This window comes from Balaenoptera physalus (genome assembly GCF_965194825.1).
Source record: "Balaenoptera physalus genome assembly, chromosome: 1".
Taxonomy (NCBI): domain Eukaryota; kingdom Metazoa; phylum Chordata; class Mammalia; order Artiodactyla; family Balaenopteridae; genus Balaenoptera; species Balaenoptera physalus.
In genome coordinates this window covers 100,789,528-100,816,850 of record NC_138882.1, presented here as the reverse complement: position 1 = coordinate 100,816,850, position 27,323 = coordinate 100,789,528, and the positions used below count along the sequence as shown (strand labels likewise).

Below are 27,323 nucleotides of genomic sequence, written 5' to 3'. Positions count from 1 at the left end.
TTAAGCCTCTTCCCTCCTCTTCCCAGAAACTGAAGGTGGTTTACAAGGGGACATAATACAACATAAATTAAGTTTAGCAAAAGCAAGTCAACAAGGATGGGACAGAGCTGGGCCTGGACTAAGGCTGAATTGCATAATACAAATGTCCATGCCTAGAACAAGTTGGCAACTCATTCACCTCTGGTTGCTTCTGATTCTACACAGTTGGGATGGGATCTAGGGATCTGGGCCTTTCTTTGTTCTTTCTAAAAATCTTCCAGGCGATTTTTATGGGCAGTGAAAAGCACTTCTACAAATAGCCAATGTTTTAAAAAATGAGAAGAAAGATAGTTACACAATCTGGACTCACATTAAGGGCTCAGAGGAAAAAAAAAAAGATTACTCTTGGTTCTGAGATCAGACACAAATTTTGTCAAAAGTACTAACACCTGGATTATATTGTTTTATGTATTATATATAGGGTATAATGTCCTCGATTAGCATCCTTTTAAAACCTGCACTTACATTCCATTGGGCTTTTTCTTACAAGCATATTTACTGAGCAAAGACAGCATACCAAACCACAATAATGTAAAAATAAGTGTTTATTTTGTGTATATGGTAGTTCTGTTGTTTACAGGCATGTTTACTCAGACCCTGTAAACATTCAGCGTTATCCATTCCACTTAAAAACTGCTTTTGAAAAGCTATCTGCCCCACTCTGATTTTCCTAAAAGCTCGTTACTATAATCCTTGGTTTTAATGATAAAATATTGGCTAGACAATAAACAAGCCTGTTTCTTCTAGTTATAAACTGGCCTTGATATGTTCAATTTGCTTTAATAAGTCTTCCCTGAATTGCTGTCACCTTTCAACAGCAGTACCTTGCTGCCTTGCTGTCAAAGTAGATTTCATCCCCAAATGGTTATCTGTAATGAAAGAATACAAAGATGAACTTTTTCTTAAATTTTCTTTTAAAGATTCATTTTTGGATTGATAAAAAGCAGTCAGAAGTGCAAAACAACATTAACTGTACTCTCACAGTTACAGTCTATCAACTGAGGCATTCATTTCACAGCTCAGAGGATAATTAGCACCTTCAGAGCATACAATCAGTGTGAACAGGCCTAGCCCCCAGAGGACTACTTTATATTCATCAATGTTCACAAATCTATCCCAAACTGCCAGCATCCCTACATGCCTACTATGTTATAAAGTTTTATATAAAATCCTTTTGCATTTCTTGGAAAAAATTACCTTTCTGATGAAATACTAATGTTTGCAGTACTAAGCTAGAAAATAATATTAACACATAAAATTAAATTGTTACAGGCATCTAAGTGATGCTTCTGGGAGCCAAAAAGGGGTATTTCTGCATTTCACATAAAAAACATATCAAAAAGCAAATGCTTTAAATACATCTTTTTTTTCTGAAAGAAATGCCTGCATGAAAATTTTAGGACTATTCCTGACTGGTATCATTTTTAGTAAGCAGCTGAATATAAATTGTAGTGTGAAGGTTAAAATAAAGGATAACCAAATATGTGTAATATATGTGGCTTCCTAGTTAGATCTCGTGCAAAATTTATAAATCCCTTTTTTAGAAAGTTTAAAATGAAGAATAGTTTAAAAATCAGAATAACTAATTTGAAATGTTGATTGTATCACCTGTCTAGGGTTAAAAAAAACACCCTACTCTGTTTTCCTTACTGTGGTATTTATTCCTCTCTTTGTATAGATCTCTAAAAATTAGAACTTCATATGGCTTGGACAATATGGTTTACTGTAATATAAATTAGACAATCGCAGCTGCTGGGATTCTGAGTAGCAAGGAAAACAGGTCTTATAAAGCCTGTGTACTTCATCTGCTGGGGAAATAAAGCCATTCTCAAAGTATGTAAAACTGAGATTACTGATTTAACAAGCTATGTAATCTAAATTCCCCTGACAATCTTCAGTTCTGTCTTAGCTAAGGATAAAGTAAAAGGGGTGATAAGGAAGCAGGCCCAGTAACAGCGGTAAGAGTTGAGAGACGAAGGCTGATCTGCAGGCAGCCTACACGAGGCAGACTGACACTGGTGACGCAGACTCCGTGGCTGCACTAAAACGCTGAAGCGAATGAAGAGGGGAAGCGTGACTACAGTGACGTTCCTTACACGTTGTGTTTGAGCACCTACCACCTGAAATATTCTGAGTCCAGGGCACAACAAATCATTCTGTTCACTAAAGTAGGTACCACAGGACTTCCACGAGGCAACACACGCTTTGGTGAGTTGGTTCCTATATATGCCTGTAAACAACAGAACTTCTTTTTCAATGTCCCCTAATTCAAACTGGCCTCTTTGATTATTCAAAATCATTAAAGCTTGCCATATGTCATCTATGAGATCCTGGTCCAGAATTAACACTTCAAAACTTTATAGGATGCATCTTAATATCAAAGAAAGATGAAATTAAATAGAGATACATGCGTGCTTGTTAATCCTGATTGTCAGTAAAAACACTGATGTCTAAGTTGGCATCTGTGTAGTAAATAACAGAATATTTGTAGAGAAGAAGAAATAGCTGGGAAGAGTATACTTTACAAAACTCAGAGATGACCTCAGAGCTGTGGTCCTTGTCTGTGTTCCTCTAGCCTCATGGGCTGCAGCCTGGATCCCTTCCACACACCCTCACTGCAGTGCCTGCTGGGCTGGACGTGCTGCCTTCCTCCAGGCCGCCCGTGGCGTCAGTCCTGCGCTGGGCCTTTTCCACTGCAGGGGAACCGTCCACACTCTCTGGTATCTTCTGGCCAGAGACAGGCTTAGCGGACTGGCTGCTTTCAGTCAGTGTGCTTTCTCCTGAGATTCCACCAATTTCTTTGGGCTTTGTATCCAAAACAGGTGATTTATGCTACAAAGTAGAGAATTACAGTGTTTTAATTGTTTAGTTAACATAATGTGAAGGTTTGTAATAAACATGTTCAACAAGTTCCCACACAAATCTGTTACAGCAAACGCTGAACTCTTTCAAGTCCTGGTTCCAGTGCTGGATTGTAATTATATAAATGTTATTAAGCCTCACAGAACTGTACATGGAGGAGTGGGAAACTCAGGATATGCTAGGTGGTCTAGTGATGCAGCTTAAGGAAGGGTCAGGAAGACTGGTGACCAGTACTGCTAACTCCTCTTGCTAGTGAGAATAATTCATTCAACAAATATTTACTGAGCATACATTAAGTTCTAGGTGCTGGGGATACAAGACAACAAACAGACAAAAACCCCTGCCCTTCCTGGAATTTACATTTAAGTTGGGGAGAGAATCAGGCAATAAATTAACAAAGTATCATGCTGTGGGTGGGAGGGTTGGATAGCTCTTTAAATTAGGGCGGTCTGAAAAGATGACATGAGCAAAGGCTTGAAGAAATGAACCTTATGAATATATGGGGAACAGCATTCTAGATACTGAACAGCAAGTACAAAGGCTTGAGTTCAAGGAATAGGCAGGAGGCCCTTGTGGCTGAAGGAGAATGAGGGTGGAGGGGGCGCAGGAGGAGAGATCAGTGTGGTAACAGAGGTGGGAAGCCCTAGGCCATCTTGATATCTTTGGCTCTCCCTTCAAGAGAGCCCAGAACTCACTGGAGGATTTTTGAGATGAGTGACAGATAACCATTAACTATTAAAGCTGAAAGAACATCTTAATTTTCTAGACGCAGGCAGATATGTTTCTTCTAAGGAACTCCACGGGAAGGGATTCTACAATTTCCTAGATTCTACTGCGCTTGTTACTATTTCTCAAAAGTTTGCGTCTGCAACCTAAACTTTGCAAATGACAATACAAAGTCCTCTCTCAAACAGAAATGGAAATGTCCCTTTAAATGGCCAATAATGGTGGAAAAGAGGCCTCACCATTCCACAGGTAAAAAGTATAGTCTAGCCAGCCAACGATATAAAAGATTTGGGAAAGCGAGGTTTTTGGTCCTTTCCCAGCTCACTCTTCCATCTAACTAAGGCTTCAGGGCTCTCCTGCAGGTTGGCTCCCTAAGGCTCCAGGCCTTCAGTGAGGACTTCTCTCTGATCTCTTCGAAGGTAGAAATTTCAGTCATGCTCACTTGTTGGTTTCCTATGAAATGTCATTATGAATTACCATCTGTTCCAACAAAATTACTGTTAAATACTATTTAACATAAAAATTAAATCTCATTTCTTCTGAGGAGGCTGGACTAACTTTCGACCAGAAAGGGGGGGAGAGAGTGAATAATTATTATCACTGGTGATATAATTAACCATGAAAAGTAAGAGTAAAAACACTTAACCAAAAGCACTATAGGAAGCACTTACACCTAGTATTTAGGGACAGCGAAATAAACAGTTGCTGACTTACGCTGGGTACCACCTTGGGATGCTCTCTCGCCTCTGCGTCTGGTAAATCAAATGCCGGAAGCACTTCAAGGCTCTTGTTGCCAGTCTGAAATCTCAAGTCAACATCTCTCTCTCTCAAAACCTCTCTTCTACCCTCACATGTTTTGTCATTAGGGCCGTGCTCAATGGGGCCAATTTGGCCCCTATAATAGAAATCTGCATCACCTGCTCCACCATGGGGTCTATAATCAATTTCCTGCTGCCATCTTCTTTCACCTGGCTGAAGTGCCTGGGGTGGTTCTCTTTCAGGACCACCCACATGTCTCAGCATATTAACTGATTTTCCAGCACCATAGCAGAAACTCTAGAAGGAAAAGAAATACATATTCCTGAGTACTTAATGGCTGACTTACAACGAAATTTTGAGGTGCTTTCCACGGTGCCAACAAAATTTCATAACTTGTGGCATTTATAGACATAAACATCTTAATTTCACTGGGTTTTCTCTAGATTAATACAGGGCCAGAGTAGCCAATAAAATTTGAGAAATCGCCAAGTATTAAGTAGACATTTCAATCAGCTGGACACATTTTTATTGAATTATAACAGCAGTTAGGCTAAAGCCTAGAAATTTAAAAGGTATTAATTGCCTGATCATTGCTCATGTGTTGTCTACATTCACACGCATCATATAAGGTAAATGCTGAAAATTAAAGTTATACACCATTATGTAAATATTCTCCTGTAGGTTTATTTTTTACAAACTCGCTTTAGCTACAGCTAAAATTCAACAGGTTTTGAGTCACACTCCAAGGGAAAAACTAGGCAGCAGTTCTCGAAGTGTGGCCCAGGGACCCCTCAGGGGATCTCTGAGACTCTCAGGAATCTGTGAGGTCAAAAGTTTTCATAATACAAAGACATCAGTCTTCTTCACTCTCCTCTTGTACAGCAGAGTCTTGTGGGGCTAGAGTGACTGTCTCACTCTGATGGCTCATGCACTGTGTGCTTGTGTATACTTGTATTTTTAAAACTTCTGGTAAATATCAATAAATAAACCTCCCACAAACAAGTGCTCTTTGTGGTGTTCAATTCTGAAGAATACAGAAGGGTCCTGAGAACAAAAAGTTTGAAAACCACTGTACTAGAGATACTACTCTTTGAAGACAGAGCAGCAAAAGGCCTTTTCTTAGGCGGCAGATGAAGCAACAAGCGATGAAGGGGTTTTGCTTATAATTTCAGTCTTAGAGACTAAACTAACTATACAACTAATGTCACCTAACAAAACCATATCCCTAAACCAATGAATCCTAATCACAAGCCAAAAAACAAAACAAGAATAATTTTTAAGTAAATAGATCATAGTGAATTTTGTATCCTTAAGGGAAGACAATTCTTTAATAATGTCCCCTGGCACATCTGAGTTCTTTGCATTTTGTTTTATGAGACAACTGCTTTATTAGGGTAAGGGCTGAAAATCAACCAAAAAAAGAGCTGAAGAGATGACTCTTCAGTCATCTGATGGATGACTGACAAGTAATATTGTAATATTCCTTAATAAATGTCTGCTCCTGGATCCCCCAAGTTGTTTCTTAGTACACCCACCTCTTTCTACATCCCTTTCTGATTCTATGTTAAACCCAATGTTCTTCTGTTCTCAGTGTGGCAAAAATTCAGACTGAAATAAGGTCCCCTTTCTCAAAGAGGACATAACTGATATCATGTGTATTAATTCATGAAGTTTAAAGAACAAATGTTAAAAGAGGGTATTATTCTACCGCTTTGACAACTACAATCAAACTTGAGAACCGTTTTCTTGCTTAGAGGAATGTGCAAGTAAGTATAAACAAACATTTATCACTTAAAAATCATCTTTTCATACCATTAAGCATGACTTAGCCTGATTTACAACATAAAAGAAACCTAATAATTTCAGAATTGCCTTTTTTCTGTAAATCCTGTTCATTGTTAACAGTGCTATATACTAACCAGGACAGCTAATGCCATAATTATCAGCACTGGAATGTGTAGTAACACTGGGATCTCCTTCATGAGTGCTTTAATAAATTCACCAACTCCTTTTCCAATATGCTTCAATGGCTCCGTCACAAAGTTGGTGAATGTAACTGCTAGTGCCTACAACAAAAGATAAAAACAACTTAATTTTTTTCCTCAAAGGATTGAGGCATATAGAACAAGCCAAAATCAACTGTACTGAGGCTGAAATTATGAAATTCCATACATTTAAATGTTATCATATACTTTTCATGTGAAAATCACTGTGTAATGGAAGTATTTTTTTCTAGAACAAAGGTTTATTATTAGCAAAATGATGGTAAAAAACACTAACAATTTTTAATAAATACAGAGACTTTTTACTTGCTTTATGTAAGTAATTTTCACAAAATATATTCTAACCTTTGTTGGTGGGACCAACCAAATCGGGTTGACTAATAAGAGCTCATAGTATTTTTGGCATGAGTCATCCTTATAGGTCCATGAACTTCTAAGCCATTCTATTTAGAGAAACAGACAAAAACAGAGTCATTTTTTTAAAAAGTCGCATTTCATTCCCAAATAAGACAATATTTTAGTTTTAACTGTCCCTCTCCCCACAACCCCCAATCAATTTTAAATTGTTTTGCAAACAGACTCCCAGTAACAGTGATTTTTTAAAATTTCATCTTATGTCCAAAATGTTTATTTTAAAAATCCATTCAAATTATACAAGTCTTATACAGGTAAAATATATTTTATTAAGATTTCTAAAAGGTACACAATTAAAAACAGTTCTTTACACACACAAAGGAATCCAAGTAAAACTGGGGAAATCTGAGTAAGATTGGTGGCTTGTATCAAAGTCGATATCCTGGTTGTGATACTGCACTATTGCAAGTATGCAAGATGTTACCAGTGGGGGAAGTGGGTAAAGGGTACACAGGATCTCTGTATTCTTACAGCTACCTGTGAATCTACAACTATGTCCAAAAAATTTCACTTAAAAAAGTCAGTTCTTTACTTATTTGACAAAATAAAGTAGAACATTAGTTCTCTTACTTTTTCTAAATCAGACTCATGTACATTATGTACTAGCATGAGCTACAGGAGGCATTTAGTTGTTCCCTGAAGCCAGGAAGCAAGGCTGGGTTGGTTTGGCTCCCAAATCTTTTCAAGAAAAGTAATTTTTTGGACACCTTGATTTGTTGCTGAGATTCTATTCTGGGTCAGTCATTACGGACTTGCATTTATAAAGAGACTTTGATCATTAATCCATTCCCACTGTTAGATACCTATAACTAAAGGCAGTCAACATTAGTGAGAATGTTCATAAAATTTGTAAGAAAAAGTAAAATAATTCCTAATAAAAAAAAACAGTATAGTAAAGCTACAATAAGATTTCACAAGTCAATATAAGGAGATTAAATCGAAGATGGAAATGAATTCATATATACATTGATTCACTTCTCTAATAAACTTCTGCTGAGGACCCAGAATGTGCTAGACACTGTGCTAAGGACTAGATGAACAAAAGTGAGTCTAATGCAGGGAGACAGATAATATCAGAGCCAGCAATATACACACTTTCTATCCCTTTCCTGTCACATTACATGAACACAGAAGTCACTGGTCTGAAACCTAAGACTCCTCTTGCCTGTTCTGATACTAAAGATTCAGTCATGGAAAGCCTCCTTCTGGCATGTTATCATTTCTTTGTAATTATTAATATGCTTTTTCATTCTCAGAAATTCTACTCAAAATAAGGCCAAGGGAACCAACACCTTACCCAAGAGACTTCCAGTCCAATCCATGTTCTCAGCACACACATTGTTTAATGGCTCCATCTTGGCAACTTCAGCCTGATGCTGGGCAAAGGCTAGCTGACCAACACCAAAGGGAACCATGAAAGGCTGCTAACAATGAAGGTTACGCCTACACATCCTAAAAACCTTAGTTCAAAGTGTGTCTTCACCATTCACCCAAACCAGATTATTTAAACATTTTTCACAGAAAAAAATACATATTATTTTTAAAAAGTGGCTCTTTTCAGCTCATGGCAAAACAGTCTTAATGCAACAGGTAAAGAACTAACTACAATTGCCTTCTTTGTAAAGTAATTATGAGGAGGAAGGAAAACTTTTTTACTAAAAAGATTTGTTTTAAAAATTAGTTCAAATATAGCTGATATCATACCCCCAAATATAGCTATACATATTAAACGACTACTCATTCTCTTATACAATTCATGACAAAATGGTGTTTGGCTTTGGATGATTTTTAGCACAAATGACCAATATGTCTTTTATAAATAAAAGCCCTGGGGGAAATCATTGAGAGAACAATTTTCAACCAAACTACCTTCTTTCCTCCAATTTGTAAATACTTAGTTCTAGAAGCTACAGAACTTAGAGCTAAGGAAATATCACAATGATTTAATCAGATGAATTCACTGAAAATAGTTGGCTACTTGACTCACCCTGCTAAAAAGGTCTAAAATTCTCCTTAAATGATTATGTTATTTTGACAGGAACAATAATGCGTCTTCAAATTTCTATATATAACGTGGTCCTGATTTTTAAAGAATTAAAAATTTGGAAAAAGTTTATAAAGAAATACCTCAAAATATCGACAGTGATTATCTCTAGGTGGTAAGATTATAGACAGTTTTATTTTATTTTTTGGCCATTGCACGCAGCTTGCAGGATCTTAGTTCCCCGACCAGGGATCGAACCCGGACCCCCGGCAGTGAAAGCACCGAGTTCTAACCACTGGACTGCCAGGAAATTCCCCAGACAATTTTTAAGAATTAAATTTCTCTGTATCTTTCTATCTTTCCTATCTTCTCTACCATAAATATACCACTTTTATATTCAGAAAATAACCTAACTTTAAAAAACAGTATTTTGGTATCACTTCTAGCAAATAAAAAGACATACCCCAAATTACCTACATGAGAATTTTTCAAGTGTGTCTACATAATTCTATTCTGATTTAGCTGTCCAGATGCCACCCGTCATCAGGAATTGGGTTATGAAAATCAGGACTGCATATTTTTCCCCACTAACTGGTCAAGGACCCAAAACACCAGGGGCACCTGAACAGCTGCCAATTTCCTCACCATCACCATCTCCGATCACCGCCTCCTGCCCTCATCTGAGGCAAGATTATATACTAGCTCTAAATGGATTACAGTCTTTCATTATGAAATAACATTTGAAAACTTAAAAACCTTCTATCTATACAATACCTTATATAAATACATCCAATTCCATCCCAAGCTGATGAGAAAACTGATGAATAAAACACGTCTCAACTGGGTGTACCAACGAACATACGTCCACAGCTCAGTAGCTACTAACATCACGATGCAGAGCAGACACAGAAGCATCTCAAAAACAGAAACAGAACAGAAAGAAGAGTCACCGCCAAGCTATCCTTCCCAACAAAAAACACTGATGGTCAGCAAAAACAAAAGAACTGGACTTGAATACGCAAAATCATTTGTACCATTTTGCTGCATGTTCGTCAACCCCAGTATCAGTGACTTAGTATGAGTTCTCAACATAATTATGGTGGGGTTTTTAAAGTGTTTTAAAAAATAAAAACATGTTAAAAATAAAAACATGCTTATCATGTCCCCCTCATCCCATCTTACCATCAATACATTATATGGATCCACTCCAAAGGAATCTTCAAATTGCCACTTCCATGTTTCAAAATTATGAAACTTAAAATTAATTAAAATATCACTTAGTGCATCATCCAAGGCTCCTGGCTTCCAATCCTCTCCACTGAGAAACTTTTGTATTTCTAACAAGGTTTGTCTTTTAAGGATAATCTCAGCATCATAATGCATATCAACTTTGTTTTCATCAGGCTGAATTAAATTTGCCAAAAAAAAATAAAACAGAAAAGGAGAATTTTATCATTATATTACTCAATGAAATATTTTAAGACAAAAGCTAATTTGGAACTAAATATATAATTAGTTCACAATATTTCACAGGTATAAAAATAAGAGTAATAATATCTACCTGTCTGTCTCACAGGCCAACATGAAAACCAAAGATAATACATGTGAAAAACACTTCAAAAATTATAAAACTCTATGCAAGTAACATACAGTACATTTTACTAAATTACAGTTGATTCCTGCTATCTGCAGTACTTACATTCTATAAAGTCACCCTGAACACTAGTTAGCAAATACTGAACCACGGCTCCTACAGGAAATACCGGGTTAGGTTCCTGTAAGCACATTTTCATCAACCAATCACTTCATAACCTTTTTATGTTACTGTTTAAAGACACCTTAATATAGGGACTTCCCTGCTGATCCAGTGGGTAAGACTCCGCGCTCCCAATGCAGGGGGCCCGGGTTCAATCCCTGGTCTGGGAACTAGATCCCACATGCATGCCGCAACTAAGAAGCCCATGTGCTGCAACTAAAAAAAAAAAAAAATCCCGCATGCCACAACTAAGACCCAGCGCAGCCAAAATAAATAAATAAATAAATACTGAAGAAAAAAAAGGAAAGAAAGAAATTTTAAAAATAAATAGACACCTTAATATATACACTGTGGATCATTAACACTGAGCTCATAGCCAACAGCACTATGACTCATGACTGAACTAAGCTTAACTAACAAGGGAATTTTCTTTAAGGCACATCTCAGCCTTCTTGTGCTTAGGAACACTAGACAGCATAACATTTGGGAGATTTTTAAACAGCAAAATTTTAAAAATTAAAAAATGAAAGCCCAAAAACATAAACAGACCACAGAAAAGTACTTGTTTATAACATGAGAGCTGAAAACAAGAAGGCAAAAAATGGCCTTGTTTCACCTCAGCTGAGAATGGGCTCACTGAGCAACTCAAACGTTTTGTCACTCCGCGCATGTCTGAAAGTGACCACAAAAGCAGGAGTACTGATTCTGAGGTTACAAATAAAGTTTAATATTTGAAATATTTAAAAATATGGAATCCACAAGTAATGAGGATAAACTATCATTATTTTATGATTCCATTTATGACTTTCCATTTGCTGACACAGTTTTCAAATAGCCTAAAATTTGCAGTAGTACAAATAAGAAAAACAAAAAGGATCTCAAAAAGCAGCAAAATCTGGGTTTCCATAAATATGCATGACAGTCACAACTATATTACTGAGAGTTCAGGTTAGCAAAATCATTTTAAACATTATCTTTTCTAATAGTAAATACTGATATTTATATTAAAAAGTAAATATAAAATGAGAAAAACCAAAGTGTCATGTAATATCACAAATCATCATTAAGTGTAAAAAAGCGGCCATTGATTAATACTTCTAAAAAACCAGGAACGAAATATTCCAAGCTTCTCCATCTTGAGTATTTTCTGACTCTACCTGTTTCCTCATCTATAAAATAGACTCTTTTCCACCTTGCACTCAGTTATAAGACTCAAACTGAAGGGTGTACATGTGAGTACATCTGCTTTTACATCTCCAAAATAAGGTGGGATTACTATTCATCTAACACCCCGTTTTTTTTAAGTTTTCTTGATGTTTCGACTCCTCAAAGTGAAAACAATGACTCTAAAAGATGGAATCTTAACATTAATCATGAACAATCTGTGCCTGATATGTAATTTCTATAAAGCAGCCTTGCCACAGTAAACAGCTAGGGGGAAAAAACTACTTAAAACACACTTTTCTTTTTCTCAATATATAATGGTATTACACCATCTGAATAAGAAAGTGTGGAAGTGGCAGAAAACAAGAAGTAAGGACTGGGATAGAATTTCCTTACCAAGTCATGAGTTTATTAAGTTTCTAACTGTTCCGGAAAGTTCAAATAGCAAATTTAAAACAATCTCCCTCTGGACTTCCCCTTCACCTTCCAATACAGGGAGGCGTGCGTTCAATCCCTGGTTGAGGAACTAAGATCCCACATGTCGTGCAGTGCAGCCAAAATTAAAAAAAAAAAAAAAAAATCTCCCTCTCCCTCCCACCCAATTAAGTGGTAGGGCAGTGCACAGAGTAAGTAAATCCCCATGAACTACAGGAAAAAGAGGAGGGGTCTGCACTGCTCACTCGCCTTCCACCAAACCACTGTAAAGCAGGCAGCTACCTTCAATCCTGCATGAATAGGTTTTGGTAAAAGGGTGAGTCAGGTATCCTCTGTTGAAGCATAATGATGCTTTGCCACTGCTTGATATAATGTGAAATTAATAAATAACAAAAATATCTACTACACTGATTAGTATCACACCACCAAATACTCACAAGGCCAAGCTTTCTGGTTTCAATTAAAATCTTATTTAAGTATCTCCTAAAAACAGGATTGCTTTGACTTTCATAGTCTTTTCTCTTCTGCTTTTCACACTCATCAATCTGTAACCACAAAATAAATACAACATTAGTTAGCGTCAAAGTTTAATGTAATAAGGGTCAAGTTTCTAGCCTAGTGGCCCCATCGAGATCAAAGTAAGGAGCTCGTTATTTTTTTATCAAGCTTGCATTAAAATGTAGATCTCACCTGCTTCCTATGGGTTCTCTTTGCAAAGGGCAAGTAGGCAACAAATAAGGAACACATGTCCCACACTGCGCCCTGACTGGCAGTTTTCTTGCTGACTTTCGGCAATTTTAAAACTGAAGATCATGAAACAAGGAAGCAGAGATGTGGATAAGCAGAACATCTGGACCAATCTGCCTCTTCCTAATTCCAAAGTAATGGTTTAACAAAGAAAGGAATGAAAGGAAAAAGGGGGGAGAAAGAAACCCAGAAAGAGAGGACAAAGAGAAACAGGGATAGCATGAAGCCGGAAAATGAAGGACACAGCAAAGATTTTCCTGAATGTGCACATTACTTTTGGCCTTTTATTAATTTTTCCTGCCAACTATCGATCACCCCCTACCATATGTCAGGAACCATGGCTTCTCCCGAGTGTCCTACACATGGCACCCCCTCTGCACAGAGTCCTTCATTAGAACAGACTTCCTCTGAAATTAGCTCTACAAACACCACAGTGGCCTAGTCTCTGAGGGAGGGTAGTGCACATCTTACAGACATTCAGAACCTGTGAAAAGTACTTTTTACTTGAGTGTGGACCACAAGTTGCATGGAGCACTGAAGTGGGCTTCAGATGATAAACATACAATAACTGAGCAGCACACACAGACTCAGGACAGAAAGACACTCAAGAAGTCACAGGGCGTCTCCTCTGCTTTCAGGCAAGGTTTACAAACCCTAAAAATTTTTAGTTTCTTTTTAAGAGAAACAATTTTTTAAAAACAAAGACTAAAGACTCCATTTTACCAATCATGTTGTTACAACGTTTGAACCACAGGCACAAACAATGGAATGAAAAATGTCAGTAAAAAGGCGTTTCTCCATTTCCTAACATCCAGCCAAATTAATTCACTACACCACAAAATGCAGTTAAGACTGAAGCAAATTTTATCCAAGCATTTCTTTGCTAGCATTCGGGTGAGAAAACATTCACATTTGATAAGACACACAAGCAGCTGCTTATAGATCTCAAACTGGGATATATCTGGATCTCAATTAAAAAGCCCTCCCAGTCTCTCAAGCTGGAAACCTCCCTCATTCACGCTAGCCTTCCTTATCCTTTTCCCCTCCTCCCTCAACCATCACAACTTGCTTATTCTACCACGGAAAAGTTGCACGCTTTCCTCTTCTCTTCACCCCATCACTGCCTCAGTGTGAGCCTCCAGTGTCGCTGGACCTCTGCCATCCCCCCCATCCCAGCCCCCTCCACAATGCCACCAGCACCCTGCCTCACAACCAACTGAGGTGGGTTCCCGCAGCATAACCTGTGTTCAAACTCCCCAGCAATCTTGACTTACTGCCTTTCTCATAAACTCTACTTCAGCCACATAAATAAAAGGACTGAATAAATGAATAGCCACCACACACTAAATTATAATAATCCCTTATATTTATAAGAGCAGCTCTTATGCTTAGAAACTAGCAGTAGAGCCATTTCTTCATTTGCTGCATTTGCTGTGAGTTACTACAGCCCAGCATTGCAACAGGTGATAGAGCATCACCTCGTCCCATTCCTTGTCCCAAGAAGTTTTCAGTCTGGTAAAGAAATAATTACAGCATAGTGAGATGTTATTACAGCAAAATAAAAGTACTATTTCGAAAATCAAAGGCCAGAGTAACTAAAGAAAAAAAACCATATATATGTAAATTGTAGTTTAGATAGAAACACAAATAATGTTAGCAAAGACAGAAAAACAGAGAGCAATTTAACATATTATAAATAATACAAAAATCATGAATAAAAAAACCTAACCTTATGAGTTAAAGAATCAAGTCTGCTGTAACATTCTGACAATTCATCAGCATGTGATAAGTCAGGACTGACCTCTTCTTTCTCTGATATACCATACTTCACCTAAAGCAAAGGAGAGAGAGATTTTCTTTCTTTATAGTTCAGTTGTAAAAATAACCTACAGTTAATGAGACTAAAATTTTTACTTCATCATTTTATGGCTTTGCTCGTTATATTCCTCAACTGTATTAAACCACCAAAAAAGTAAGAGCCTCAAATTTATATCCTAGCTAAGAACTAAAATCAAATTAGTTTGCTTCTCGACGGGCTTTACATTCAAATTTGAAACAGAAATAAACAGGTGGGGTTGAAATCATCTTAGACTAGGAGGCAAGAAGACATTCTGCATGACTGCTAATCATTGATATAGGACTCTCATAGCTCTGTGAAAAACAATAACAAAAGTAGACTATTTCCATCACAGGACTGATAAGGTGTTACACACACATGCATTTTTTAAATACCTGAGATTTTCTCATTGTTCCTGAAGCAGCATCATAGTTAAGCATGTCTGTGGGGTCAATCCAGTCATCATCATGAGCATAAGCAGTTATCAGCCACAGACATTCACAAAAGAGCACAGAACACAGCATCCTGCATGAAGGCTACAAAAATTAATAGATATAGTGAAGTATGATTAATTTTGGAGGAACCTGTTTTAATAAAAACAATCTACTTCCTTCTAGTGTTAAAATAATGCTTTCTTAATAATAACTGAATTAAAAATACTCAGTAAAGTGGTATTCGCATAAAAACACATACACACATGCACACATATTCTCACTGAGACAAAAAGTATACACAAGATTTTCTAAGTGATTCAGCAATTCCACTTCTAGGTATATATCCAAGAGAAATGAAAATATACGTCAACACAAAAACTTGTACATAAACATTTATAGTTGCATTATTCACAATAGCCAAAAAGGAGAAACAACCCAAATGTCCCTAAACTGATGAATGAGTACCATACAGTGGAATATTATTAGGCCATAAAAAGGAATGAAGTATTGATACATGCTACGACGTGGATGAATCTTGAAAACATCATGCCATGTGAAAAAAAAACAGTCACCAAAAACCATATATTATATGATTCCATTGATACAAAATGTCCAGAATAGGCAAATCTATGGAGATTGGTAGGTGTATAAGTCTGAGGATATAATAAGGGACAGAGGGGTGGTAGTTAAATGGTACAGGGTTTCTTTTTTTTTGACTGAAGTATAGTTGATTTACAATGTTGTGTTAGTTTCCGCTGTACAGCAAAGTGATTCAGTTATACATATGTATACATTCCTTTTTATATTCTTTTCCATTATGGTTTATCACAGGATATTGAATATAGTTCCCTGTGCTATACAGTAGGACCTTGTTATTTATCCGTTCTATATATAATAGTTTGTGTCTGCTAACCCCAAACTCCCAATCCATCCCTGCCCCACCCCTTGGCAACCACAAGTCTGTTCTCTATGTCTGTGAGTCAGTACAGACTTTTTTGGGTTTTTTTTTCAATTTTATTTATTTAATTTATTTATTTTACTTTTGGCTACATTGGGTCTTTGTTGCTGCGCGCGGGCTTTCTCTAGCTGCGGCGAGCGAGGGCTACTCTTCATTGCGGTGTGCGGCCTTCTCATTGTGGTGGCTTCTCTTGTTGTGGAGCACGGGCTCTAGGCGTGCAGGCTTTAGTAGCTGTGGCACGCAGGCTCAGCAGTTGTGGCTCACGGGCTCTAGAGCGCAGGCTCAGTAGTTGTGGCGCACAGGCTTAGCTGCTCCACAGCATGTGGGATCTTCTCAGACCAGGGCTCGAACCCACATCCCGTGCATTGGCAGGCAGATTCTTAACCACTCTGCCACCAGGGAAGTCCCCGGTACAGAGTTTTTGATGAAAAACTCTGATAAAAAGTTTTAGATCGTGATGAAAAACGATCTAAAATTAACTGTGGTAATGGTTGTACATATATATCTGTGAATATACTAAAAACTGCTGAATTGTACAATATAAATGGGTGAATTGTACAGTATGTGAATCATTTCTCAGTAAAACTGTTTTAAAGAAAACAGGCATTTGAACCAAACCCTACTCATCCCCCATTTTTTTTTTAACAAATGGGAAATTTAAAAGGTGCAAAATTAAGATTCAAATGATGTGACTGAACTCTCTAACAGTCAGAGAAAACAGCTTGCTTCATCTAAGCCTCTGCATAAACACCGTCAAATCGTTTCAACACAGTATCTCCTCTATTCTACAGTGTCCAACACAGTAGTCATTAGCCACATGTGGCTACTGAAATTTAAATTAATTAAAATTAAGTTACATTGAAAATCAGTTCCTCATTCTCACTAGCTGCATTTCAAGTGCTCAGTTGTCACATATGGCTAGTGGCTACCAAACTGGACAGCGCAGATACAGAACACTTCCATCACTGCACAATGTTCTGTCAGACAGCCTCTCTTATACCTACTCTGAATAAGGATCAGGTAAGGGATTTCCAAGATGAGAATGCCCTGGGCCCTGACCATAAATGGCTTACACTCTAGCTGCAGGAATAAAAGTAACTCCAGGCTAAACTAAACACTCTTTTGTATTCCTGGTGTGTTCTGTTTCTTCTTCTAGAGTATCACACGCTGAAATTAACCACTTACTGGTCAGTCTCATCCCTTAGCACCGTGGCTCTCAGTCTTGGCCGTGCATTAGAATCACCTGGGAAGCTTCTTAATCCTCCTATCTTCTGGCCATATCCCAAGCCAACTGAATCAGAATCTCTAGGCGAGGGACCCAGGCATTGGGATTTTTAAAGCTCCCCACCTGGTTCCATCACACAATGAAGGTAGAAAATCACTGCACTGCAACGTGAACTTTTCCAGGGAAGGTAACATCTTACTCAAGTCTAAATTCACCTTCCCAATGCCCTCTCCATCTTGCCCCCTCCACCTCTCCAAGCCCAACACTCAGCCCAGTGGCCAGCAAGTGAAAGACATTCAGCAAATGTTTGTTAAGCCGCAAATGCAAATGATCAAAGCCTCAGCAGGGATTCAAAGGGTTTTAGGGGCTCACAGGATGAAGCAGCACATCTGATTGGGAGAAACTGGGAAGATTTCATGGAGGAATGGGCATGGGAAATGGACTTTGAAGTATGGGCAACATTCTAAGAGTACGAGATGAGGGAGGCAGAGACAGAGAGCAAAATGTACTCCTCAGAAACCGGAAACACGAGGATGGACGTGGTGGAACACAGAGGCGGAGAGGTGGCTGCGATGACGCTGCAAAAGTAAAAAGGGCTTATGACTAACTTCACGGGCTGACAATAGCTTTCAAGGGTGATGGGAACTACATTTTGGGAAGATGAAACTAGCATTAAATATACACTCAGAGAGTTCAACAAGGAGGCTTGAGAAGAAAAAGGATGTTGGTCTGAAACAGTGACGTCGATGAGAACAGAAAGAACCCATCGGACACGTTTTAAAGATTAATTCTATAGACCTCAGCAACTGAATGCACGTAGAAGGAAAGAAATAGAACGATGGCAGACATGACTCCAAGATTTTAAGGCCTACCAACAACAAAAATGGTGCTATCATTAACTTAAAAAGAAAATTCAGAACGAGAATAAGGTTTTGGGAGAACGTTCAGCGCTCTTGTGTTCAACGTTTACAAAATACCTGCTGGATACTGGGCACTGTCGTAAGTGACAGGGCTACCAGGAAACTAGGCCAGCCAGGTCTTCTTTAAGAAACTTACACTCTAGTGGGGGATGACAATGAATTGGCAAAAAAAAAAATTTCAGATAGTGATAAGTCATATAAGGAAAATAAAACAAGACAGTGGTGTAGATGCATTAGGTAATGCTGGGTATTTTAGAGAAGGCCTCTGAGGAGATGAAACATGGCCTCAAATTCTTTATCATTTCCCGCACTGAGAGATGGAGTTTATTTCCTTTCCTCCTAAATCTGGGCTGGCCATGTAACCAGCCAAAATACTGGGGTAGAAGTAATGCTGTGTTGGTTCTGGGCCTGGCCTAACCTATACCAAGATCAGCTGCTTCTACTTTATCACTCTGGAACACCTGCTTTTGGGACACCCTCTTGGAACTCAGCCACGCTTTGAGAATGCCAAGTCACCTGGAGAGACCACGTGCAGGGGCACACTGAGCTCCCAGTTGGCAGCCAACATCAATGACCAGCCATGTGGGTGAGCCTTCTAGGTGATTCCAGTCCAATCCCTTGGTAACTGACTTGGTGATCCTGCCAACATCATATGGAAAAAAATAACTACCCAGCTGAGCTCAGTCAAAGCCCCACAAGCCACGGAATCATGAGAGATGATAAAATGGTTGTTGAAAGCCCCTAAACTTTGGGGTGGTTTGTTACACAGTGGTAGATAACCACAACATTTAAACAGAAAAATGATAAGCTAACCTTAGGAAGATTTAGGAAAAGAAAACCCAGAGAGAGGGCATAGCAAGCATAAAGGCCAAAGTAGGGATTATGTTTGAAGCATTCAAAGAACTGGCAAGAAGGCCAGAACAACTGGGTCCTGGGAATGAGTTGGAGGGGAGAAGGGGAATTGGCCACAGTAATGAGTGTGGTTTTTACTCTAAGTGTAATAAGAAGCCACCCACTATAGAGTTTTTTTTTTTTTAATTTTTGAATTTTATTTTATTTATTTTTTTATACAGCAGGTTCTTATTAGTTATCCATTTTATACATATTAGTGTATACATGTCAATCCCAATCTCACAATTCATCACACCACCCCACCCACCTCCCGCCGCTTTCCCCCCTTGGTGTCCATACGTTTGGTCTCTACATCTGTGTCTCCACTAGAGAGTTTGAGCACAGACGTGATAGGATCTGGGTTACGTTCTAAAATCACTGGGGCTGCTATGTGGAGGCTGGAAGAGAAGAGCAAAAGCAAGAGACTAGAAAGGAGGATTTGCAGTAGTCCAGTTGAGAGATGAAGGTGGCATGAACTAAGACAGCAACAAAAGCGATGATAAATGATAAGATTTTTAAAACTTAAGGTAGATATTACCACATGTGGCAAAGACCAGCTAACAGGTCACCAAGCACATTCCTTCTTCTTCCCTCTGGACACACGGTAACTACACATCCCAGCCCGTCCTCCAGTTAAGTATGTGACAATTAAGTCCTGGCCAGCGCAACAGCAGTGGAAGGGATATGCACCACATCCATGAAAGCCTCCCACGCGCGACCCTCCACCAGCTGGCCCCCTCGACCGTCAGGGAATGGGGAGGACACTGAGCCCTAGAGGAGGGCAGCCAAACTAAAGGAGCTGGGACCCTAACTGACCACATGCAAGGCCACCTACCAAGTGGGAACATGTGTTTTGACTTTCATGTGAACAAAAATACATTTCTTGTATGGTAAGCCCTGAGATTTGGGGGTTTGTTTTTTTAACACCATCTTGTGCTACCCTAACTAATACAGAAATACACTGCAGAAATTGCTGGTAAATTGGATGTAAGAAGTAAGGACAAGAAAAGATTCAGGATGACATCAAGGTTTGTGACCAGGGCAACTGGGAGAATGGGAAAGACTGAGGGACACTCAGGTGAGCAGATAGCAAGTTCTGACATATCAAGAGTTCTGTTTTAGACACAGTATATTTCAGATGCCTACTAATATCAAAGTGGAGATGTCTAATACACAGTACAGAGCTAAGGAGAGGAGTGGGGCTACAGAAACACAGTTGGGAGCCATCAGGATGTAGATGAGGTTTAAAGCCACAGACTGGATAAGATCACCAGAAGATCCTTTATGAAGATAAAAGACTGAGTCCTAGGGCATGCCAACACTTGGAGGTCAGAAAGAAGAGGGGGAACTGACGAGACACTGTCAGTGAGTACTAGTAAGGCAGGAAGAAAACCAGGAGAGGCTGGTATTCCAGAAGCCACGTGAAGAAAGAAGGGAACAGATAACTATATCAAATGCTGCTGAAAGATCAGGTGATCAGAGGGCAGCAAACTGACCACTGGATTTGGTACAGCAGTTTTTAACAAAGTGTTAGGGACAAGAGCCTGACAGGAATAAAGGAAGAATTCAGGTAAAGGTTTGGGATTAAGATGACATAGTAACTCCATGCTCCAAAGCACTCCCCAGACTCCTACTTCTGGCCAAGATGGAGTAACAGGGACCAGATTTACCTTCCTGCCTGAACAACCAAGAAAGAACCCTGCATAAAATATATGAGATGGTTTTCAAGAAACTGGACACCAGGCAAGAAAGAATGGTGGTCCTTGAAAGATGGGAAACAAACATGGACAGCCCTTCCACTGCCCCAGGCTACTGTCTTAAGTAACCATGGGCACCCAGAGGGGAAATTCAGGGAGAGCCCAGGAGCTGGGATCCTTGAGGAGATGCAGTTGAGTCTGGAGAAACCAAGGCAGCTGGAGTTCAGAAGGGAAATTTGCATAGAGACAGACCTGCAGAGGGTCCCTATTACTCCATCTTGGCCCCAGCTCCTTCAAAAACCCTTGAAATTTCCTGAGTGATAGGACTGTCTGTTATGCTAACGAGGTGCCTAATGGTGGGCTCCTAGATAGCTTCAGGTTGGGAAACGGTCATCCAAAAGACCAAGCACATGATTAGAGGGTTGGAACTTTCAGCCATCCAACCTCTGGGGATGAGAGGGCAGCTGGAGATTGAATTCAATCATGTGGCCAATGAATCAATCATGCCTATGGACTGAAACCCTGATAAAAACTCTGGACACTGAGGCTCGGAGGAGCTTCCTGGCTGGTGACACAGTGATGTGCTGAGATGGTGACACACCTGGATTCCATGAGGACACAAAAGCTCTGCGTTCTCCCCCCCAGACTTTGCCCTGTGTGTCTCTTCATTTGGCTGATCTTCATCTATGGCCTTTATAATAAAACCATTAACTGTAGAACTTTCAGTGAGTGGTTCTAGTGAATTACCCAATCTGATGGGGTCATGGGAACCCCCCAATCTACAGCCAGTTGGTCAGAAGTACAGGTGGCCCCCAAGACATGCATCTGATGTGCGGAAAGTCTTGTAAAGGACTTTGCCCTTAACTTGTGGGGTGTGCAGTAACTGGATAGTTAGGGTCAGAACTGAACTGAATTGGAGGACACAGTCTGTATCAGAGGAATTGGTATGAGAACAGACTCCCTTGAATATTCAGCACCACACTGATCAGTGCACACATAGGAGGAAAGTACCTGAGGCCTGAGAAAGCACATGGAAAAGATTCAGTTCAAAAACAAAGAGTAAAAATTAATAAATTAGAAAACATGTAATAGAGAAGATAACAAAACCAAAACTTGGTTCTTTGAAATGATGAATAAAATTGATAAACCTATAGTAAGATTAATGAAGAAAAAGAGAAGGCCCCCAAAACCAATATCAAGAATGAAACAGGGCTTCCCTGGTGGCGCAGTGGTTGAGAATCTGCCTGCCAATGCAGGGGACACGGGTTCGAGCCCTGGTCTGGGGGGATCCCACATGCCGCGGAGCAACTGGGCCCGTGAGCCACAACTACTGAGCCTGCGCACCTGGAGCCTGTGCTCCCCAACAAGAGAGGCCGTGACAGTGAGAGGCCCACGCACCGCGATGAAGAGTGGCCCCCGCTCGCTGCAGCTGGAGAAAGCCCTCGCACAGAAATGAAGACCCAACACAGCCAAATAAATAAATAAAAAATAAAAATTAAAAAAAAAAAAAAAGAATGAAACAGGATAAATTCATTCATGATTAAAACAAAACACTTAGCTAACCAGGAATAAATAAAACTTTGTCAGAGTACTATAGCAAGCATCACACTTGGTGGTAAATATTGAAACCCTTCCCTCTGAGATCAATAATGAGACAAGGGAGAAGGTGCTGGAGAGCTTCTGGGACGATGGCAATGTTCTACTCCTTAACCTGGATGGTAGTTACATAGGTGCTAGCTCTTTAATAATTTGCTAAGGTGAACATTTGTATTTTACACACTTTTCTGTATGTATATTTCACATTTTACAAAAGGTTTTTTCCCCCCCATGGGAAAGACTAACTAAGATATAGTTATGCTTATTTGCAAGGCAGAAATAGAGACAAAGATGTAGAGAACTTACGGATACCAAGGGGGGGGAAACAGGGGTAGGATGAATTGGGAGATTGGGACATATATACACTACTATGTATAAAATAGATAACTAACAAGAACCTACTGTATAGCACAGGGAACTCTACTCAGTGCTCTGTGGTGACCTAAACGGGAAGGAAATCGAAAAGAGAGGGGATATATGTATACGTATAACTGATACGCTTTGCTGTACAGCAGAAACTAACACAACATTGTAAAGCAACTATACTCCAATGAAAATTAATTTTAAAAAAGTATTTTTACAGTCTAAACTGCATCCCTCCACCAAATTCATATGTTGAAGTCCTAACCCCCAGTTCTTCAGAATACTGTATTTAAAGGCAGGATCTCTAAACAGATAATTAAGTTAAAAATGAGGTCATGAGCCCTAATCCAATATGACTTATGTCCTTATAAGCAGAAATTGGGACACAGGTCAGAGGGAAGATGATGTGAAGACACAGGGAGAAGACGGCCACCTGCAAGCCACAGAGAGAGGTCACAGAAGAAACCCACCCTGTTGACACCTTGATCTTGGACTTCCAGCCTCCAGAACTGTGAGAAAATTAATTTCTGTTGTCTAAGCTGCCCAGTCTGTGGTACTTTGTCAAGGTAGCCCTAGCAAACTGATACAAATTTCTTTAGACATAAAAAAAACTAATAAAGTCTACAACCCATAGACTCTTGATATGTTTAAGAAGTTTAACCTCAATGAGGAAAGGTGTAAATAAAAGAAACAACAATGAGCATGGGAACTGATCAAGCATATTGATAAATTTAGTAAACAACTGATAGTTTTTTTTAAAAAACCTAACTTTCTATGTTTAAAAATGTAAAGCCAAAATACTAGATAACAATAATGATGGGAAAGGCATCCTAAAATCCCTGTCATGCTCCAGAGATGCTTAGAAATACTGGATAACTGTATACCTTACTGGGGAAAAAAAAAGAGTTAAGCTAAGGAATAAAGCCTTGAGAAGACCTAAATACAAAAGAAGAGAGTAAAGACTAATGAGAGTAATAGAAGGCAAGCTGAAAACATGCAAAGTGTTTTATGCAAGAGGGGCTTAATTTGAAGAAGGAGGTATTAGTCAACTATATTAAATACTTCAGAGAAACTGAGAAAAATAAAGTTTGAAAAAAGCCACTGGATTGGTTAATTAGTTGGTCATCTGTGAATTGACTTTCACAGAATGACAGGGAGAAGCCTAATTCTAAGCAGTTAAGAACTAAGGTGAATAGAGAACAGACTTGTGGTTGCCAAGGGGGAGGGGCTTGGGGGAGGGATGGAGTGGGATGGTGCGGTTGGCAGATGTAAGCTATTATACATGGAATGGATAAACACCAAGGTCCTACTCTATAGCACAGAGAACTGTATTCAGTATCCTATGATAAACCATGATGGTAAAGAATATAAAAAAAGAATGTATATATATGTATAACTGAATCACTCTGCTGTACAGCAGAAATCAACACAACATTGTAAATCAACTATACTCCAATGAAAAAAAAAAAAGAACTAAGGAATTCCCTGGCTGTCCAGTGGTTAGGACTCTGCACTTTTTCACTGTGTGGGCCCGGGTTCAATCCCCGGTCAGGAACTAAGATCCTGTAAGCCGCATGGCGTGGTCAAAAAAAAAAAAAAAAGAACTAAATAGGTGACAAGGGGAGTGCCTGAACTGAGCAGAGACTAGGAAAAGATGGCAGTGTCTAAAATCAAGGCTACGGTTAAGGCTTTTCATAGGCAACAAGGTTTTACATGACTTCATCAATAGAAATGAATGAGGAAGGATGGAAATAAAGGTTCTAAAGCAAAAAGAAGAGACGCTCAAAGTTCACATTACTGTTTGATATCAAGAGGATACTGAAAAAGTCCATTGGAAAGCACAGAGTGTCCCTGTGCATGCAGAGGCTGGGATGGAGAATGGAGATGTGGAAAAACAGTACTAAAGGAAGCATTCCACAAAGGGAGATGAATCAAAAGCCTGTCAAGCAGCTGAGTTTTGACTATGACCCCCACAAAGTCATGCTATTGGCAACTACGCTATTTTCTCCAATAATGATCAGCAGATCCAGGGGTAGGGTTTAGCAATGCAGAAATGATGGAAGACCAGGAGGTGATGCAGAATAGTGAAATCAGCTGCAAAGTCAAGGCCTCCTGCCAAATCCCTGTGGTCACTGATTTCTCCTTGAGAAATCCTTCAGATAATCTCACACTTCCTCCAAACAAAGCCACATCTAAACCTGGTGGAGATTTTGTTAAGAAACAGATTCTGATTGAGTAAATCTGAGGTGGGCCTGAGATTCTGCATTTCTAACAAGTTCCTAGTGATGGCAGAGACACTGGCCCACAGACCACACTCTGAGTAGCAAAATGTTAAGGAAAAGTAACCATCCTATGTTGGTGTAATTCAGTGGTGGCACCTGTTATTCTACCATTTGTCAGTAATAGTCTCTCTCCCTTAGTTCTATTTTTTAATAATTTTTTCATCTGTGTGTCTTTGACACTAATAATGTCAAAATTATTATATAATAATAGTAACTAGTATTTGATTACTATGTGCGAAACCCTGTTACGTGCATTCATTCATTTAATCCTCACAAGAACTCTTATAAGTAGTACTATTATTATATTCATTTTATAGATTAGAAAAACAAGTAACTTGCCCAAGGCCACTCAGCTATTAGGTGGTCAAACCCAGACTGGCTCTACCTAAAACTGCCTCTCCAGGGCAAGATGCTAGTGGCCCTGTGGGGCTATTCTGAGAAGATGGAGAGGAGGAACTGCGAGATCCGCACCTCCACAAAGCAGGAAATACGGAGAGTGGGCTTTAACAGGAGCTACTAGACTGGACAGCTACCAACAAAGGCAGAGATCTCCAAGGAGATGCCAGCCACTGAGTGGAAATCGGCACAAAGGAGACACATCTGATTTCAATGAATTTACACGTGAAATGAGTAAGACAAAGCTAACTTGGGTATTAGAGTCAACTTCTGTATTAACCTAGAAGTAACCTGGCATAAAAGTCAGGGTCTTGCAATTTAGTTCGTGTGCGTTTGTGTAGTTTCCCGGAACCGTGGTTCTCAAACTTAAGAATATGCATTTCTAACGATTCCTCGATGACTACGATGATGATGCCAGTAATGGTGATAAGCTAGTCTGGGGACCACACCTTCATAACCACCATCATAGTGAAAATCGTCATTGTTTTTCACCACCCACTTATAAATATGCATCTCTAACTTTTAACATTCAAATTAATTTAGAGTTTTTGAAAACAACTGCAACCAAATCCGAGCCATTCTGCTAACGGTATTTGTTCAGATTGTACCTAAAGTTTTCAGAGATAACTGAAGCCAACAAAAGTCAACGTTCGCTCGCGTCTCGCTTTGCCCTTCTTGCCCCTTTTCCCTAGGCCGCTCTCTGAACCGCGTAAAGTAAGACAACCGCGTGGCACCCAGAGTTAAGACAGCCAACTGGCCGGGGAGATAAGGGGGCAGGTTTCTCGCTCATCCCGGTCGGCGTCGCGCTCCGAAGTCCCCCGCAGGCCCCGGCGAACTCGGCCCCCGCCCGGACAGAGGCCCTGGCCTCCCCTGCGTCGCCGCCCGCGGGACCCGCCCAGGCCGAACCGCAGCCTCGCCCGCCGCACAAAACACACACGACCGAGCGGACTCACGTCTCTGGTCGCCAGCCTACCTCTCCGGAAAGGCAATCACCTACCCGAGCGGCTGGAGAAGATGGCCAGCCACCCCCCGAACCTCCGAGCGCTTCAGCAGGAACCTGCCTCTCGCTCGGCCTTATCGACTCGCTCGGCCTTATCGACTCGCTCGGCCGGCAGCTGTACGTCCTTCCCGGCTGCGCGGCTGATTGGCCCGCCGAGGGGGCGGGGCCGGCCCCCGTCGCCTTGTTTTTAGGCCAGAGTTTTTTTTTTACCCTCATCAGCCGAAGTCTGCAAGTGAAGGCTTACATGGAAGCCGAATATATAAAACGGATACGAAGCGTATTTTCTTAGTATCGATTTATTTTATAAGTTCTCGAATGTGTAACATTTGCAGTAAAACCCGGGAATCTGTTTTGAGTATAATTTTTTAAATGGGGCATAATGAATGACAAACAGTAGTTCTAAAGTATTGGGTACTGGGGAGGGGTGGGGGAGTGCACGCTATGTGGTAGTTGGAAATAGTAAGTTTTCTTTTGATTTTATCCCTTACTGGCCTTGCAAGCTCAGAAAAATTCTCCAAAGAGGAAATAATGAGTTTTACACACTTGAAAGAAATGGAAGGTGTACGCAAAAGTTATTGGCAGCAAGTTTAAAAGTGAGTTAAAATTTGGTATATCATGTAGTACACTTGAGTGTGCGTGTTGCTTATCACAATTTTTTAAAATTAAAATACACCGGACAGGGACTTCCCTGGTGGTCCAGTGGGTAAGACTCCGTGCTCCCAATGCAGGGGGGCCAGATTGGATCTCTGGTCGGGGAACTAGATCCGGCGTGCGTGCTGCAACTGAGAGTCAGCGTGCTGCAACTGAGAATCAGCATGCTGCAACTAAGAAAGTC

The 27,323-nt window shown here is 39.8% G+C and overlaps 1 protein-coding gene across 4 annotated transcripts; it reads right to left on the bottom strand.

The window, feature by feature from the left end:
* Positions 1–633: 633 nt before the first annotated feature.
* Positions 634–26,574, bottom strand: CLCC1 (chloride channel CLIC like 1). 4 transcript variants are annotated; one of them, XM_082450676.1, is made up of 12 exons: positions 26,442–26,574; positions 15,122–15,262; positions 14,619–14,720; positions 12,580–12,687; positions 9,970–10,191; positions 9,562–9,702; positions 8,101–8,194; positions 6,735–6,832; positions 6,306–6,452; positions 4,342–4,683; positions 2,581–2,871; positions 634–908 (listed from the first exon to the last, which is right to left on the bottom strand). In XM_082450676.1, the coding sequence occupies exons 2-11, from the start codon at positions 15,248–15,250 to the stop codon at positions 2,617–2,619; spliced, it is 1,638 nt and encodes a 545-aa protein (XP_082306802.1). In that variant the 5' UTR covers positions 15,251–15,262; positions 26,442–26,574; the 3' UTR covers positions 634–908; positions 2,581–2,616. The 4 variants fall into 4 exon arrangements, with proteins under 4 accessions (XP_082306802.1, XP_082306804.1, XP_082306803.1 ...); XM_082450678.1 differs by having other exon boundaries at positions 26,462–26,574; XM_082450677.1 differs by having other exon boundaries at positions 26,486–26,574.
* Positions 26,575–27,323: the final 749 nt, after the last annotated feature.

Bases quoted from the DNA above. Each gene is read 5' to 3' on its own strand.
- CLCC1 (XM_082450676.1), bottom strand. From the start codon at position 15,250: ATGCTGTGTTCTGTGCTCTTTTGTGAATGTCTGTGGCTGATAACTGCT. The intron at 6,833-8,100 runs GTAAGGTGTTGG...TTCTCTAAATAG, and splicing joins TTGGACTGGAAGTCTCTTGG to AATGGCTTAGAAGTTCATGG. The intron at 2,872-4,341 runs GTAAGTCAGCAA...TCTACTTTGTAG, and splicing joins ATCCCAAGGTGGTACCCAGC to CATAAATCACCTGTTTTGGA.